The sequence below is a fragment of the Haemorhous mexicanus genome, chromosome 37 (assembly GCF_027477595.1).
Source record: "Haemorhous mexicanus isolate bHaeMex1 chromosome 37, bHaeMex1.pri, whole genome shotgun sequence".
NCBI lineage: Eukaryota > Metazoa > Chordata > Aves > Passeriformes > Fringillidae > Haemorhous > Haemorhous mexicanus.
In genome coordinates, this window is record NC_082377.1 from 1,170,517 (window position 1) to 1,184,091 (window position 13,575).

General features: G+C 54.5%; 2 protein-coding genes across 2 annotated transcripts; both read right to left on the reverse strand.

Annotated features, from left to right (window-relative positions):
* Positions 1-3,305: 3,305 nt before the first annotated feature.
* LOC132341254 (mucin-2-like) lies at positions 3,306-7,870 on the reverse strand. The gene is made up of 8 exons (XM_059872619.1): positions 5,479-7,870; positions 5,157-5,345; positions 4,730-4,845; positions 4,564-4,622; positions 4,155-4,300; positions 3,996-4,058; positions 3,751-3,913; positions 3,306-3,384 (listed from the first exon to the last, which is right to left on the reverse strand). Exons 1-8 carry the CDS (start codon positions 7,868-7,870, stop codon positions 3,306-3,308), a joined length of 3,207 nt encoding a protein of 1,068 aa, XP_059728602.1.
* A 115-nt stretch (positions 7,871-7,985) lies between these two features.
* Positions 7,986-12,505, reverse strand: LOC132341255 (mucin-2-like). Its single transcript, XM_059872620.1, has 2 exons — positions 11,762-12,505; positions 7,986-8,231 (listed from the first exon to the last, which is right to left on the reverse strand). Exons 1-2 carry the CDS (start codon positions 12,503-12,505, stop codon positions 7,986-7,988), a joined length of 990 nt encoding a protein of 329 aa, XP_059728603.1.
* Between the last annotated feature and the right edge of the window lie 1,070 nt (positions 12,506-13,575).

Below are 13,575 nucleotides of genomic sequence, written 5' to 3' on the forward strand. Positions count from 1 at the left end.
GGACTTTGTCCCCGTTCCCGGCTCCGGTTGCCAAGACATAAAAATGTTGATTTTAGCCCGGGAAGGGTGGGGCGGGAATTGGCCGAGGGCCAAAGGTCAACGCCAGCGTGGGACGTGTCCTCCTGCCCCATCTGTGGTGTGGGAGAAGGTGGTGGGGGTGGTGGGGTCATGGTGGTCATGGTGGTCATGGTGGTCATGGGGGTGGTGGGGTCATGGTGGTCATAGTGGTCATGGGGTCATGGTGGTCGTGGTGGTGGTGGGACTGGAGTGGACATGGGGGTGGTGGGGTCATGGTGGTCATGGTGGTCATGGTGGTCATGGTGGTGGTGGGACTGGAGTGGACATGGGGGTGGTGGGGTCACGGTGGTGATGGGACTGGAGTGGTCATGGAGGTGGTGTGGTCATGGTGGTCATGGTGGTGATGGGACTGGAGTGGTCATGGGGGTGGTGGGGTCATGGTGGTGATGGGGGTGGTGGGGTCATGGTGGTCGTGGTGGTGGTGGGACTGGAGTGGTCATGGAGGTGGTGGGGTCATGGTGGTGATGGGACTGGAGTGGTCATGGAGGTGGTGGGGTCATGGTGGTCATGGGGGCGGTGGGGTCACGATGGTCATGGTGGTCATGGGGTCATGGTGGTCGTGGTGGTGGTGGGACTGGAGTGGACACGGGGGTGGTGGGATTCATGGGATTGGCAGTGGTCATGGAGGACATGGTGGGGGAGTCATGGTGGTCATGAGGGTCAGGAGACTCATGGGGCTGGGGCGGTTGGGGGTTCAGGGGGGTTGTGAGATTGGGGTGGTCATGGGGGTCATGGGGTTCATGAGGGTTGTGGTGGTCAAAAGGGTGAGGGTGGTGGTCATGGTGGTGGTGGAGAGACTGGTTGTGGTGGTCCATTGTCCACCTTAGGACCTCCTCAATGTCTCCCCCACAACCATGAGTGGAACCACCTTGGGACCCCCTCAATGTCCCCCACACAACCATGAGTGGAACCACCTTGGGACCCCCTCAATGTCCCCCACTCATGGGTGGTGCCACCTTGGGACCCCCTCAATGTCCCCAACAACCATGAGTGGTGCCACCTTGGGACCCCCTCAATGTCCCCCACACAACCATGAGTGGAACCACCTTGAGACCCCCTCAATGTTCCCCACACAGCCATGAGTGGTGCCACCTTGAGACCCCCTCAATGTCCCCAACACAACTATGAGTGATACCACCTTGAGACCCCCTCAATGTCCCACACAACCATGAGTGGAACCACCTTGGGACCCCCTCAATGTCCCCCACACAACCATGAGTGGAACCACCTTGAGACCCCCTCAATGTCCCCCACACAACCATGGGTGGAACCACCTTGACACCTCCTCAATGCCCCCCACACAACCATGAGTGGTGCCACCTTGGGACCCCCTCAATGTCCCCAACAACCATGAGTGGTGCCACCTTGGGACCCCCTCAATGTCCCCAACACAACCATGAGTGGAACCACCTTGAGACCCCCTCAATGTCCCCCGCTCACAAGTGAAACCACCTTGGGACACCCTCAATGTCCCCCACTCATGAGTGGTGCCACCTTGAGACCCCCTCAATGTCCCCAACAACCATGGGTGGTGCCACCTTGAGACCCCCTCAATGTCCTCCACTCACAAGTGAAACCACCTTGGGACCCCCTCAATGTCCCCCACTCATGAGTGGTGCCACCTTGAGACCCCCTCAATGTCCCACACAACCATGAGTGGTGCCACCTTGAGACCCCCTCAATGTCCCACACAACCATGAGTGGTGCCACCTTGAGACCCCCTCAATGTCCCACACAACCATGAGTGGTGCCACCTTGAGACCCCCTCAATGTCCCCAACAGCCATGAGTGATACCACCTTGGGACCCCCTCAATGTCCCCAACAACCATGAGTGGTGCCACCTTGAGACCCCCTCAATGTCCCCCACAACCATGAGTGATACCACCTTGAGACCCCCTCAATGTCCCCCACACAACCATGAGTGGAACCACCTTGAGACCCCCTCAATGTCCCCAACAACCATGGGTGGTGCCACCTTGTCCCTCACTCACGAGTGACGCCACCTTGGTTGGTGCCACCACAGCTGCCCCACCCTCCTCCTCCGAGCCCTTTGTCCCCGTGGGAAGGAGGTGTGGAGGAACCTCCAGGGTGACATTTCGTTCCAGAACTGGGGACAAGGGGACACTTTCTCCCACACACGTCACCGGCTGAGGTCGGGGTGTCCCAAGGGCGGTTCCCAATCGCTCGGTCAATAATTACCTCACTCCAAATATTTTCCTTTCCTTATTTAGATCTCTTTTCCCTTGGATTTGCTCCTTGTCCCCAGCCCAGATCTGGCCCTGTCATGGAGCCACCTTGTGTCCCCAGGAGGAATTGGACAGGTGACAATAAACCTAAGGGTGCGTTTAATTATAAATAATTCTGTGTGCAAACTTCTGCGTGGGGAGGAGGAGGAGGGTGGATCTCCCGATTCTTGTCACCCCCATGTCCTCGTGTCCCCATGTCCTGTCTCTGCTGGCTCTCAGGTGGCTTCACTCAGGGGATCACGGTGGGTCTCTGGATGCGTATCTGGGGAGGAAGCAGAGAGGAAGATGATGATGATGATGATGATGATGATGATGATGATGGGGTGGCGGGAAAAAGGGAGGGACAACATCAGGGTCCCGGGGATGTGTCACCCACCGTCCTCGAGATGTCCACCTTCTCCAGGTTGATGTGGCTGGTGCTGGGGGTCTCCATGTCTGTGGGGTGGAAGAAGAGGTGCCATGGACCCCCCTGGGTGACCCCCCACCCCATTCCCACCCCCATCCCCACCTCCGTGCCCGTTACCTTCCCAGGTGGCCGCCGCGTTGACCACGGCAAAGCCTTGGGGTTCGTCCCAGTTGCCGTCATCGCTGCTGTAGAGCTCCGAGCGGGACCTCAGCTTCTCCCTGCGTGGTGGGACCCACCGGGATGAGAGCCGAGACCCCCAGGAGACCCCCCAGCCCACCCCATGGGGACACATTTACCTGTACTGCTCCTTCTGCCTCTGAGATCTCAGCAGGAGGACGGCGAAGATGGTGGTGGCCAGGGCCAAGACGGCCACCGGAACGCCCACGGCCACCCCAACCTTGCTGATGCGGGAGCTGCAGGCGTTGTCCTGGTACCAGAAGGCCACCTGGTCCGAGCACCTGGTGGGAATGGGCATGGTGGGCATGGTGGTCGTGGTGGTGGGGTCATCATGGTCATGGTGGTTTTGGTGGTCATGGGGTCATCATGGTCATGGTGGTCATGGTGGTTTTGGTAGTCATGGGGTCATCATGGTCATGGTGGTCATGGTGGTCTTGGTGGTCATGGTGGTCATGGTGGTCATGGTGGTGAGGTCACTACAGTCATGGTGGTGGGGTCATGGTGATCATGGTGGTCATGGTGGTCATGGTGGTGAGGTCACCATGGTCATGGTGGTCTTGGTGGTGAGGTCACCATGGTCATGGTGGTAGGGTCATGGTGGTCATGGTGGTGGGGTCACCATGGTCATGGTGGGGAATTATGGGGGTCATGGTGCTGGGGGTGGTCATAGGAATGGGGTGGTCAGTGGTGAGGTCATCACAGCAGTCATGGGAGTTGGGGATGGTCATGAAGATCATGGGGTGGTCACGGCTGGTGGGGGATCACGATGGTGGGCAGATCATGATGGTGACAGCCACGGCATTTGGGGGGCACCACCCACTTTGGGGGGGGCGGGTTCTTACTCGCACCGCGGCCCCGCCCGGTCCACGGAGCAGCGGCCGTGGACGCAGGGCAGGGGGTCGGCGTGGCGAGCGTCGCAGCGGGTGATGCAGATGACGCCGGCGCTGGTCAGGTACAGCGTGTAGAAGCTTCTGAACTCCTCCTTGATGTAGGTGTCGCACAGATCTGAGGGTGGAGACGCGGGGCTCAGGTTTTGGGGTTCCTCGGAGGGGTGGGGACCCCCAAACACGCCGCGGGCTTCACTTACTTTCTTCCAGCGGTTGCACGTCAGTGCCGCGGACTGAGGTGGAGTTGGTGTTGAAGCAGATACCTGGCATGGAGAGAGGAGCTGCTGGTGGGCAACCCCAAGGCCAGCCACCCCCAGCGAGGTCCCGGTGCTGGTGGGGCGACCCCCGGAGTCACTCACAGTCGTCCCCCGTGCAGTTCTCGCTGCAGTTGTAGTTTTGGATGGCAGCGACGAGGTTCTCAGAGATGATGGTCACCATCTCTTGGGCCTTGGAGCTGGCGGGGATCTCCAGGATGACGTCATAGTCCACCACAATGCTGCCCGAGCTGCGAGGAGAAAGGGCAGCGCTTGGTTCTGGACCAAACTGGGACCAGTATGGGAAGTCCAGTGTGGAGGGACACCACGGTTACACGGGGCTGGACCGTCCTGGAGGAACTCCATGGACACAACGTGGCTTGGAGGGGTGTGGATGTTCCAAACTTGAAGGGAATCACCTCAAACTGACCTCCGTGGGTCCCTTCACCCCAAACCACCCCACCAAAGCTCTGGAGAGGGTCAGGACCCCACCTGGCCACCCGTGAAGACTCACCTGAGGTTTTTGATCTCCACACGTTTGAACCCCTCGATATCTTTATAAAGCTCCCACATCTGGAAGACAAAGAGAAGCCAGGGGAGATCCAGATCCCCGTCGTGGTCCACGTAACCCCCTCAAGGGGCTGTCCCCAGGGTCACCCCTGGCATTGCAGAGCCCTGACCTGCTTCTGGAATGTTTCGTTAAACTTCTGGTAAGCCTCTGAGGATGTATTTTTGAGATTTTCATCAAAATCCCTCTCGATTTTGGTCGTCATCACCACCGTCGCGTTCATCGTCACTTGGCCAAGCAGAGGAGACCCGTAAGGAAGAGACCCGGGTGTCCCCATCCCACCCCTGGTGACCTTGGTCTGGGGGCCACCTTGGTCTCTCCACGGTGACCCCAAACCCAGGTCAGTCTCACCAAGGTGACCCCGTTTCTCAGTTGGTGCCTCTGTGGTGACCCAACCTCATCCCGGGGTCAGTCCCTCCATGGTGGTCCCATTCCCAGGTCATACCCTCACTCCAACCCCTGACTGACCCCTCAGAGGTGACCTCAGCCCAGGTCCTGGTCTGGTGGCCACCCCATGGAACCTTGGGAGCGTTCCCTACCATTTTTGATCTCCACGATGTCCTTGGCGGTCTCGCACCTGTCCCCCTGGAAATCGGGGGGGCACTGGCAGAGGCCGTTGGCCCAGGTGCCCCCGTTTTGGCAGATGAGCTCCTCGCAGTGGTCACCTTGGAAGCCCTCGGGACACACGCACTTGCCATCTTCCCAGGTGCCACCATTCAGGCACTGACCTGGGAGAGGGAACCGAGGACACAGGAGATGTGACACGGCCTGGAGAAACCTCAGGAGCCACCTGGAGAAGGCTGGGAGCAGGATGTGGAGAAGGGACGTGGCTATGGGGGGTCAGCAAGGAGGAAGACTCACCTGGACTCGTGACTGTGGTAGTGGTGGTGGTTGTAGTGGTGGTGGGGGTGGTGGTGGTCGTAGTGGTGGTGGGCGTGGTGGTGGTCGTGGTTGTGGTGGTCGTGGTTGTGGTGGTTGTGGTTGTGGTGGTGGGGGTGGTGGAGGTGGTTGAGGTTGTTGAGGTGGTGGAGGGGGTTGAGGTGGTGGAGGTGGTGGAGGGGGTTGAGGTGGTGGAGGGGGTTGAGGTGGTGGAGGGGGTTGAGGTGGTGGAGGTGGTGGAGGGGGTTGAGGTGGTGGAGGGGGTTGAGGTGGTGGAGGGGGTTGAGGTAGTGGAGGTGGTGGTGGGGGTTGAGGTGGTGGAGGTGGTGGAGGGGGTTGAGGTGGTGGAGGTGGTGGTGGGGGTTAGGAGGGTTGAGGTGGTGGAGGTGGTGGAGGTGGTTAAAAGGGTTGAGGTGGTGGAGGTGGTGGTGGGGGTTAGGAGGGTTGAGGTGGTGGAGGTGGTGGAGGTGGTTAAAAGGGTTGAGGTGGTGGAGGTGGTGGAGGGGGTTGAGATGGTTAAAGGGGTTGAGGTGGTTGAGGTGGTGGAGGGGGTTGAGGTGGTGGAGGCGGTTGAGGTGGTTGAGGTGGTGGAGGGGGTTGAGGTGGTGGAGGTGGTGGAGGGGGTTGAGGTGGTGGAGGTGGTGGTGGGGGTTGAGGTGGTGGAGGGGGTTGAGGTGGTTGAGGTGGTGGAGGTGGTGGAGGTGGTGGAGGTGGTTGAGGTAGTGGAGGTGGTGGTGGGGGTTAAGAGGGTTGAGGTGGTGGAGGTGGTGGAGGGGGTTGAGGTGGTGGAGGTGGTGGAGGGGGTTGAGGTGGTGGAGGTGGTGGTGGGGGTTAGGAGGGTTGAAGTGGTGGAGGTGGTGGAGGGGGTTGAGGTGGTGGAGGTGGTGGAGGTGGTTAAAAGGGTTGAGGTGGTGGAGGTGGTGGAGGGGGTTGAGGTGGTGGAGAGGGTTGAGATGGTTAAAGGGGTTGAGGTGGTTGAGGTGGTGGAGGGGGTTGAGGTGGTGGAGGGGGTTGAGGTGGTGGAGGGGGTTGAGGTGGTGGAGGTGGTGGTGGGGGTTGAGGTGGTTGAGGTGGTGGAGGGGGTTGAGGTGGTGGAGGTGGTGGTGGGGGTTAAGAGGGTTGAGGTGGTGGAGGTGGTGGAGGGGGTTGAGGTGGTGGAGGTGGTGGAGGGGGTTGAGGTGGTGGAGGTGGTGGAGGGGGTTGAGGTGGTGGAGGTGGTGGAGGGGGTTGAGGTGGTTGAGGTGGTGGAGGTGGTGGAGGGGATTGAGGTAGTGGAGGTGGTGGTAGGGGTTAAGGGGGTTGAGGTGGTGGAGGTGGTGGAGGTGGTTAAGAGGGTTGAGGTGGTGGAGGTGGTGGAGGTGGTGGAGGGGGTTGAGGTAGTGGAGGTGGTGGAGGGGGTTGAGGTGGTTGAGGTGGTGGAGGGGGTTGAGGTGGTGGAGGTGGTGGAGGGGGTTGAGGTGGTTGAGGTGGTGGAGGGGGTTGAGGTGGTGGAGGTGGTGGTAGGGGTTAAGGGGGTTGAGGTGGTGGAGGTGGTGGAGGTGGTGGAGGGGGTTGAGGTGGTGGAGGTGGTGGAGGCGGTTGAGGTGGTGGAGGTAGTAGAGGTGGTGGAGGGGATTGAGGTAGTGGAGGTGGTGGTAGGGGTTAAGGGGGTTGAGGTGGTGGAGGTGGTGGAGGTGGTGGTAGGGGTTAAGGGGGTTGAGGTGGTGGAGGTGGTGGAGGTGGTGGAGGGGGTTGAGGTGGTTGAGGTGGTGGAGGGGGTTGAGGTGGTGGAGGTGGTGGAGGGGGTTGAGTTGGTGGAGGTGGTGGAGGTGGTTGAGGTGGTTGAGGTGGTGGAGGTGGTGGAGGGGATTGAGGTAGTGGAGGTGGTGGTAGGGGTTAAGGGGGTTGAGGTGGTGGAGGTGGTGGAGGTGGTTAAGAGGGTTGAGGTGGTGGAGGTGGTGGAGGTGGTGGAGGGGGTTGAGGTAGTGGAGGTGGTGGAGGGGGTTGAGGTGGTGGAGGTGGTGGTAGGGGTTAAGGGGGTTGAGGTGGTTGAGGTGGTGGAGGAGGTTGAGGTGGATGAGGTGGTGGAGGAGGTTGACGTGGTGGTAGTGGGTGATGTGGTTATGGGGATGGATGGGAATGTGGTTGTTTCGATTGTTGGGGAGGTGGTTGATTCCATGCTGGGTGATGTGGTTGATTCCATGGTTGTAGATGTGGTTGTTTTGAGGGTTGGTGAAGCGGTTGTTACCACGATGGAGGATGTGGTTGTTTCGATGGTTGCGGATGTGGTTGTTTCAATGGTTGTTGCGGTGGTTGTTTCGATGGTTGGTGGTGTGGTTGTTTCCATGCTTGGGGATGTGGTTGTTTGGATGGGTGGTGGTGTGGTTGTTTCCATGGTAGTTGCTGTGGTTGTTTCCATGGTTGGTGGTGTGATTGTTACCATGGTTGGTGATGTGGTTGTTTCGATGGTTGGTGGTGTGATTGTTTCCATGGTTGGGGATGTGGTTGTTTCAATGGTTGGTGGTGTGGTGGTCTCCATGGTTGGGGATGTGGTTGTTGCCATGGTTGGTGATGTGGTTGTTTTGATGGTTGGTGATCTGGTTGTTTCCATGGTTGTATATGTGGTTGTTTCTATGGTTGGGGATCTGGTTGTTTCCATGGTTGCGGTTGTAGTTGTTTTCATGGTCGGGGATGTGGTTGTTTCGATTGTTGTGGATGTGGTGGTTTCCATGGCCGGGGATGTGGTTGTTTGCATGCTTGAGGATGTGGTTGTTTCGATGGTTGGGGCTGTGGTGGTTTCCATGGTTGGGGATATGGTTGTTTCCATGGTTGTTGAAGTGGTTGTTTCCGTGGTTAGGGGTGTAGTTGTTTCAATGTTTGGGGCAGTGGTTGTTTTGATGGTTGGTACTGTGGTTGTTTCCATGGCTGGGGATGTGGTTTTTTCAGTGGTTGGTGCAGTGGTTGTTTTGATGGTTAGGGATGTGGTTGTTTCCATGGTTGGTGCTGTGGTTATTTCCACAGATGGGGATGTGGTGGTTTCGATGCTTGGGGATGTGGGTGTTTCGATGGTTGGGGATGTGGTTGTTTCCATAGATGGAGATGTGGTTGTTTCCATGGTGGTTGTTGTGGTTGTTTGCAAGGTTGGGGATGTGGTTGTTTCGATTGCTGGGGATGTGATTGTTTCCACGGTTGGGGCTGTGGTTGTTTCCATGGTGGGTGATTTGGTTGTTCCCATGCTAGATGATGTGATTGTTTGCATGGTTGGTGGTGTGGTTGTTTCGATGGTTGGGGATGTGGTTGCTTCCATGGTTGGTGTTGTAGTTGTTTCCATGGTTACGGGTGTCGTTCTTTCGATGTTTGGTGCTGTGCTTGTTTCGACGGTTGATGATGTGGTTGTTTCCATGGTCAGGAACGTGGTGGTTTCCAAGGTGGGTGAGGTGGTTGTTTCTATGGTTGTTGCTATGATTGTTTCCATGGTTGGGGATGTGGTTGTATGCATGGCTGGTGCTGTTGTTGTTTTCATGGTGGCTGCTGTGGTTGTTTTGATGGTTGGTGCGGTGGTTGTTTTATTGGTGAGTGATGTGGTTGTTTCCAGGGTTGGAAATGTGGTTGTTTCGATGCTTGTGGATGTGGTTTTTTCCATGGTTGCTGCTGTGGTTGTTTCCATGTTTGGGGATGTGGTTGTTTCCATGGTTGTGGATGTGGATGTTTCCATGGTTGGGGATGTGGTTGTTTCCATGGTCAGGGATGAGGTTGTTTCCATGGTTGTTGGTGTGGCTGTTTCCATGGTAGTTGCTGTGGTTGTTTCGATGGTTGGTGGTGTGGTTGTTTCAATGGTCGAGGATGTGGTTGTTTCCATGGTTGCAGATGTGGTTGTTTCAATTGTTGGGGATGTTGTTGTTTCGATGGATGGGGATGTGTTTGTTTCCATGTTGGGTTCTGTGGTTGTTTCCCTGGTGGGTGATTTGGTTGTTTCCATCGTTGGGGAAGTGGTTGTTCCCATTGTTGATGCTGTGGTTGTTTCAGTGGTTGGTGATGTGGTTGTTTCCAAGGCTGGGGATGTGGTTTTTTCAATGGTTGAGGATGTGGATTTTTCCAAGGTTGTGGATGTGGTTGTTTGCATGCTGGGTGATGTGGTTGTTTCCATGGTTGATGCAGTGGTTATTTCAATGAGTGGAGGTGTGGTTGTTTCCACGGTTGGGGATATGGTAGTTTGCATGGTGGGAGATTTGGTTGTTTCCATGGTTACGGGTGTAGTTGTTTCGATGTTTGAGGCAGTGGTTGTTTCAATGGCTGGTTCTGTGGTTGTTTCCATGGTTGGGGATGTGGTTGTTTCAATGCTTGGTGATGTGGTTGTTTTGATGGTTGGTTGTGGGGATGTTCCCATGGTCGGGGATGTGGTTGTTTCAAAGGTTGGGGATGTGGTTGTTTCCAAGGTGGGTGTTGTGGTTTCTTCCACGGTTGGTGGTGTGGTTGTTTCCATGGTTGGGGATGTGGTTGTTTCAGTGGTTGGGGATGTGGTTGTTTCCATGGTTGGTGGTGTGGCTGTTTCCATGGGAGTTGCTGTGGTTGTTTCCATGGTTGGTGCGGTGCTTGTTACCATGGCTGGGGATGTGGTTGTTTCGATGGTTGTTGCTGTGGTTGTTTCTGTGGTTGGGGATGTGGTTGTTTCCATGGTTGATGCAGGGGTTGTTTCAATGGGTGGTGGTGTGGTTATTTCCATGGTGTTTTTTGTGGTTGTTTCCGTAGTTGGGAATATGGTTGTTTCCAGGGTTGGGGCTGTGGTTGTTTCCATGGTGGGTGATTTGGTTGTTCCCATGCTGGATGATGTGATTGTTTGCATCGTTGGTGGTGTGGTTATTTCAATGGTCGGGGATGTTGTTGCTTCCATGGTTGGTGTTGTAGTTGTTTCCATGGTTACGTGTGTAGTTCTTTCAATGTTTGTTGCAGTGGTTGTTTCCATGGTTTGTTCTGTGGTTGTTTCAATGTTCGGGGATGTGGCTGTTGTCATGGTTTGGGATGTCGTTGTTTCCATGGTTACGGGTGTAGTTGTTTTGATGTTTGGTGCAGTGCTTGTTTCCATGGTTGGTGATGTGGTTGTTTCCATGGTTGGGGACATGGTTGTTTCCAAAGTGGGTGAGGTAGTTGTTTCAATGGTTGTTGCTATGATTGTTTCCATGGTTGGGGATGTGGTTGTTCCCATGGTCAGGGATGTGGTTGTTTCCATGGTTGGTGGTGTGGCTGTTTCCATGGTTGGGACTGCGGTTGTTTCGATGGTTGATTCTGTGGTTGTTTCCACTGTTGGGGTTGTGGTTGTTTCCATGATGGGTGAAGAGGTTTTTTCGATGGTTGATGTGGTTGTTTCCATAGCCGGGGATGTGGTTGTTTCCACGGCAGGTAATGTGGTTATTGCCATGGTTGTGCGTGTGGTTTTTTCCATGGTTGCTGCTGTGGTTGTTTCCATGGTTGGGGATGTGGTTGTTTCAACGGTTGGGAATGTGGTTGTGGTTGTTTCCATGGTTGGTGGTGTGGTTGTTTCCATGGTAGTTGCTGTGGTTGTTTCGATGGATGGTGGTGTGGTTGTTTCGATGGTCGAGGATGTGGTTGTTTCCATGGTTGCAGACGTGATTGTTTCAGTTGTTGGGGATGTTGTTGTTTCAATGGACGGGGATGTGTTTGTTTCCATGGTTGGTTCTGTGGTTGTTTCCATGGTGGGTGATTTGGTTGTTTCCATCGTTGGGGAAGTGGTTGTTCCCATTGTTGATGCTGTGGTTGTTTTGGTGGTTGGTGATGTGGTTGTTTCCATTGTTGGGGAAGTGGTTGTTCCCATTGTTGATGCTGTGGTTGTTTCAGTGGTTGGTGATGTGGTTGTTTCCAAGGTTGGGGATGTGGTTTTTTCAAGGGTTGAGGATGTGGATTTTTCCAAAGTTGTGGATGTGGTTGTTTCCATGGTGGGTGATGTGGTTGTTTCCATGGTTAATGCAGTGGTTGTTTCAATGAGTGGAGGTGTGGTTGTTTCCACGGTTGGGGATATGGTTGTTTGCATGGTGGGAGATGTGGTTGTTTCCATGGTTACGGATGTAGTTGTTTCGATGTTTGAGGCAGTGGTTGTTTCAATGGCTGGTACTGTGGTTGTTTCCATGGTTGGGGATGTGGTTGTTTCAATGCTTGGTGATGTGGTTGTTTTGATGGTTGGTGGTGGGGATGTTCCCATGGTCGGGGATGTGGTTGTTTCAAAGGCTGGGGATGTGGTTGTTTCCAAGGTGGGTGTTGTGGTTTCTTCCACGGTTGGTGGTGTGGTTGTTTCCATGGTTGGGGATGTGGTTTTTTCAATGGTTGGGGATGTGGTTGTTTCAGTGGTTGGGGATGTGGTTGTTTCCAGGGTTGGTGGTGTGGCCGTTTCCATGGTAGTTGCTGTGGTTGTTTCCATGGTAGTTGCTGTGGTTGTTTCCATGGTTGCAGATGTGGTTGTTTCAATTGTTGGGGATGTTGTTGTTTCGATGGATGGGGATGTGTTTGTTTCCATGGTTGGTTCTGTGGTTGTTTCCATGGTGGGTGATTTGGTTGTTTCCATTGTTGGGGAAGTGGTTGTTCCCATTGTTGATGCTGTGGTTGTTTCAGTGGTTGGTGATGTGGTTGTTTCCAAGGTTGGGGATGTGGTTTTTTCAATGGTTGAGGATGTGGTTGTTTCCATGGTGGGTGATGTGGTTGTTTCCATGGTGGGTGATGAGGTTGTTTCCATGGTTGATGCAGTGGTTGTTTCAATGAGTGGAGGTGTGGTTGTTTCCACGTTTGGGGATATGGTTGTTTCCATGGTGGGAGATGTGGTTGTTTCCATGGTTACGGGTGTAGTTGTTTCGATGTTTGGGGCAGTGGTTGTTTCAATGGCTGATACTGTGGTTGTTTCCCTGGTTGGGGATGTGGTTGTTTCAATGCTTGGGGATGTGGTTGTTTTGATGGTTGGTGGTGGTGATGTTCCCATGGTCGGGGATGTGGTTGTTTCCAAGGTGGGTGTTGTGGTTTCTTCCATGGTTGGTGGTGTGGTTGTTTCCATGGTTGGGGATGTGGTTGTTTCAGTGGTTGGGGATGTGGTTGATTCCATGTTTGGTGGTGTGGCTGTTTCCATGGTAGTTGCTATGGTTGTTTCGATGGTTGGTGCTGTGCTTGTTACCATGGCTGAGGATGTGGTTGTTTCGATGGTTGGGGATGTGGTTGTTTCTGTGGTTGGGGATGTGGTTGTTTCAATGGTTGATGCAGTGGTTGTTTCAATGGGTGGTGGTGTGGTTATTTCCATGGTTGGGGATGTGGTTGTTTCCATGGTGGTTGTTGTGGTTGTTTCCATAGTTGGGGATATGGTTGTTTCCAGGGTTGGGGATGATGTTGTTTCTATGGTTGGGGCTGTGGTTGTTTCAATGGTGGGTGATTTGGTTGATCCCATGCTGGATGACGTTATTGTTTGCATGGTTGGTGGTGTGGTTATTTCAATGGTCAGGGATGTTGTTGCTTCCATGGTTGGTATTGTAGTTGTTTCCATGGTTACAGGTGTAGTTCTTTCGATGTTTGTTGCAGTGGTTGTTTCCATGGTTTGTTCTGTGGTTGTTACAATGTTCGGGGATGTGGCTGTTTTCATGGTTTGGGGTGTGGTTGTTTCCATGGTTACAGGTGTAGTTGTTTCGATATTTGGTGCTGTGCTTGTTTCGATGGTTGGTGATGTGGTTGTTTCCATGGTTGGGGACGTGGTTGTTTCCAAAGTGGGTGAGGTGGTTGTTTCTATGGTTGTTTCTATGATTGTTTCCATGATTGGGGATGTGGTTGTATGCATGGTTGGTGCTGTTGTCGTTTCCATGGTTGGTGCTGTGGTTGTTTTAATGGTGAGTGATGTGGTTGTGCCCAGCGTTGGAAATGTGGTTGTTTCAATGCTTGGGGATGTGGTTGTTTCCACGGTGGATGATGTGGTTATTTCCATGGTTATGGGTGTGGTTGTTTCCTTGGTTGCTGCTGCGGTTGTTTCCGTGTTTGGGGATGTGGTTATTTCGATGGTTTGGGATGTGGTTGTTTCCATGGTGGGTGATGTGGTTGTTTCCATGGAAGTTGCTGTGG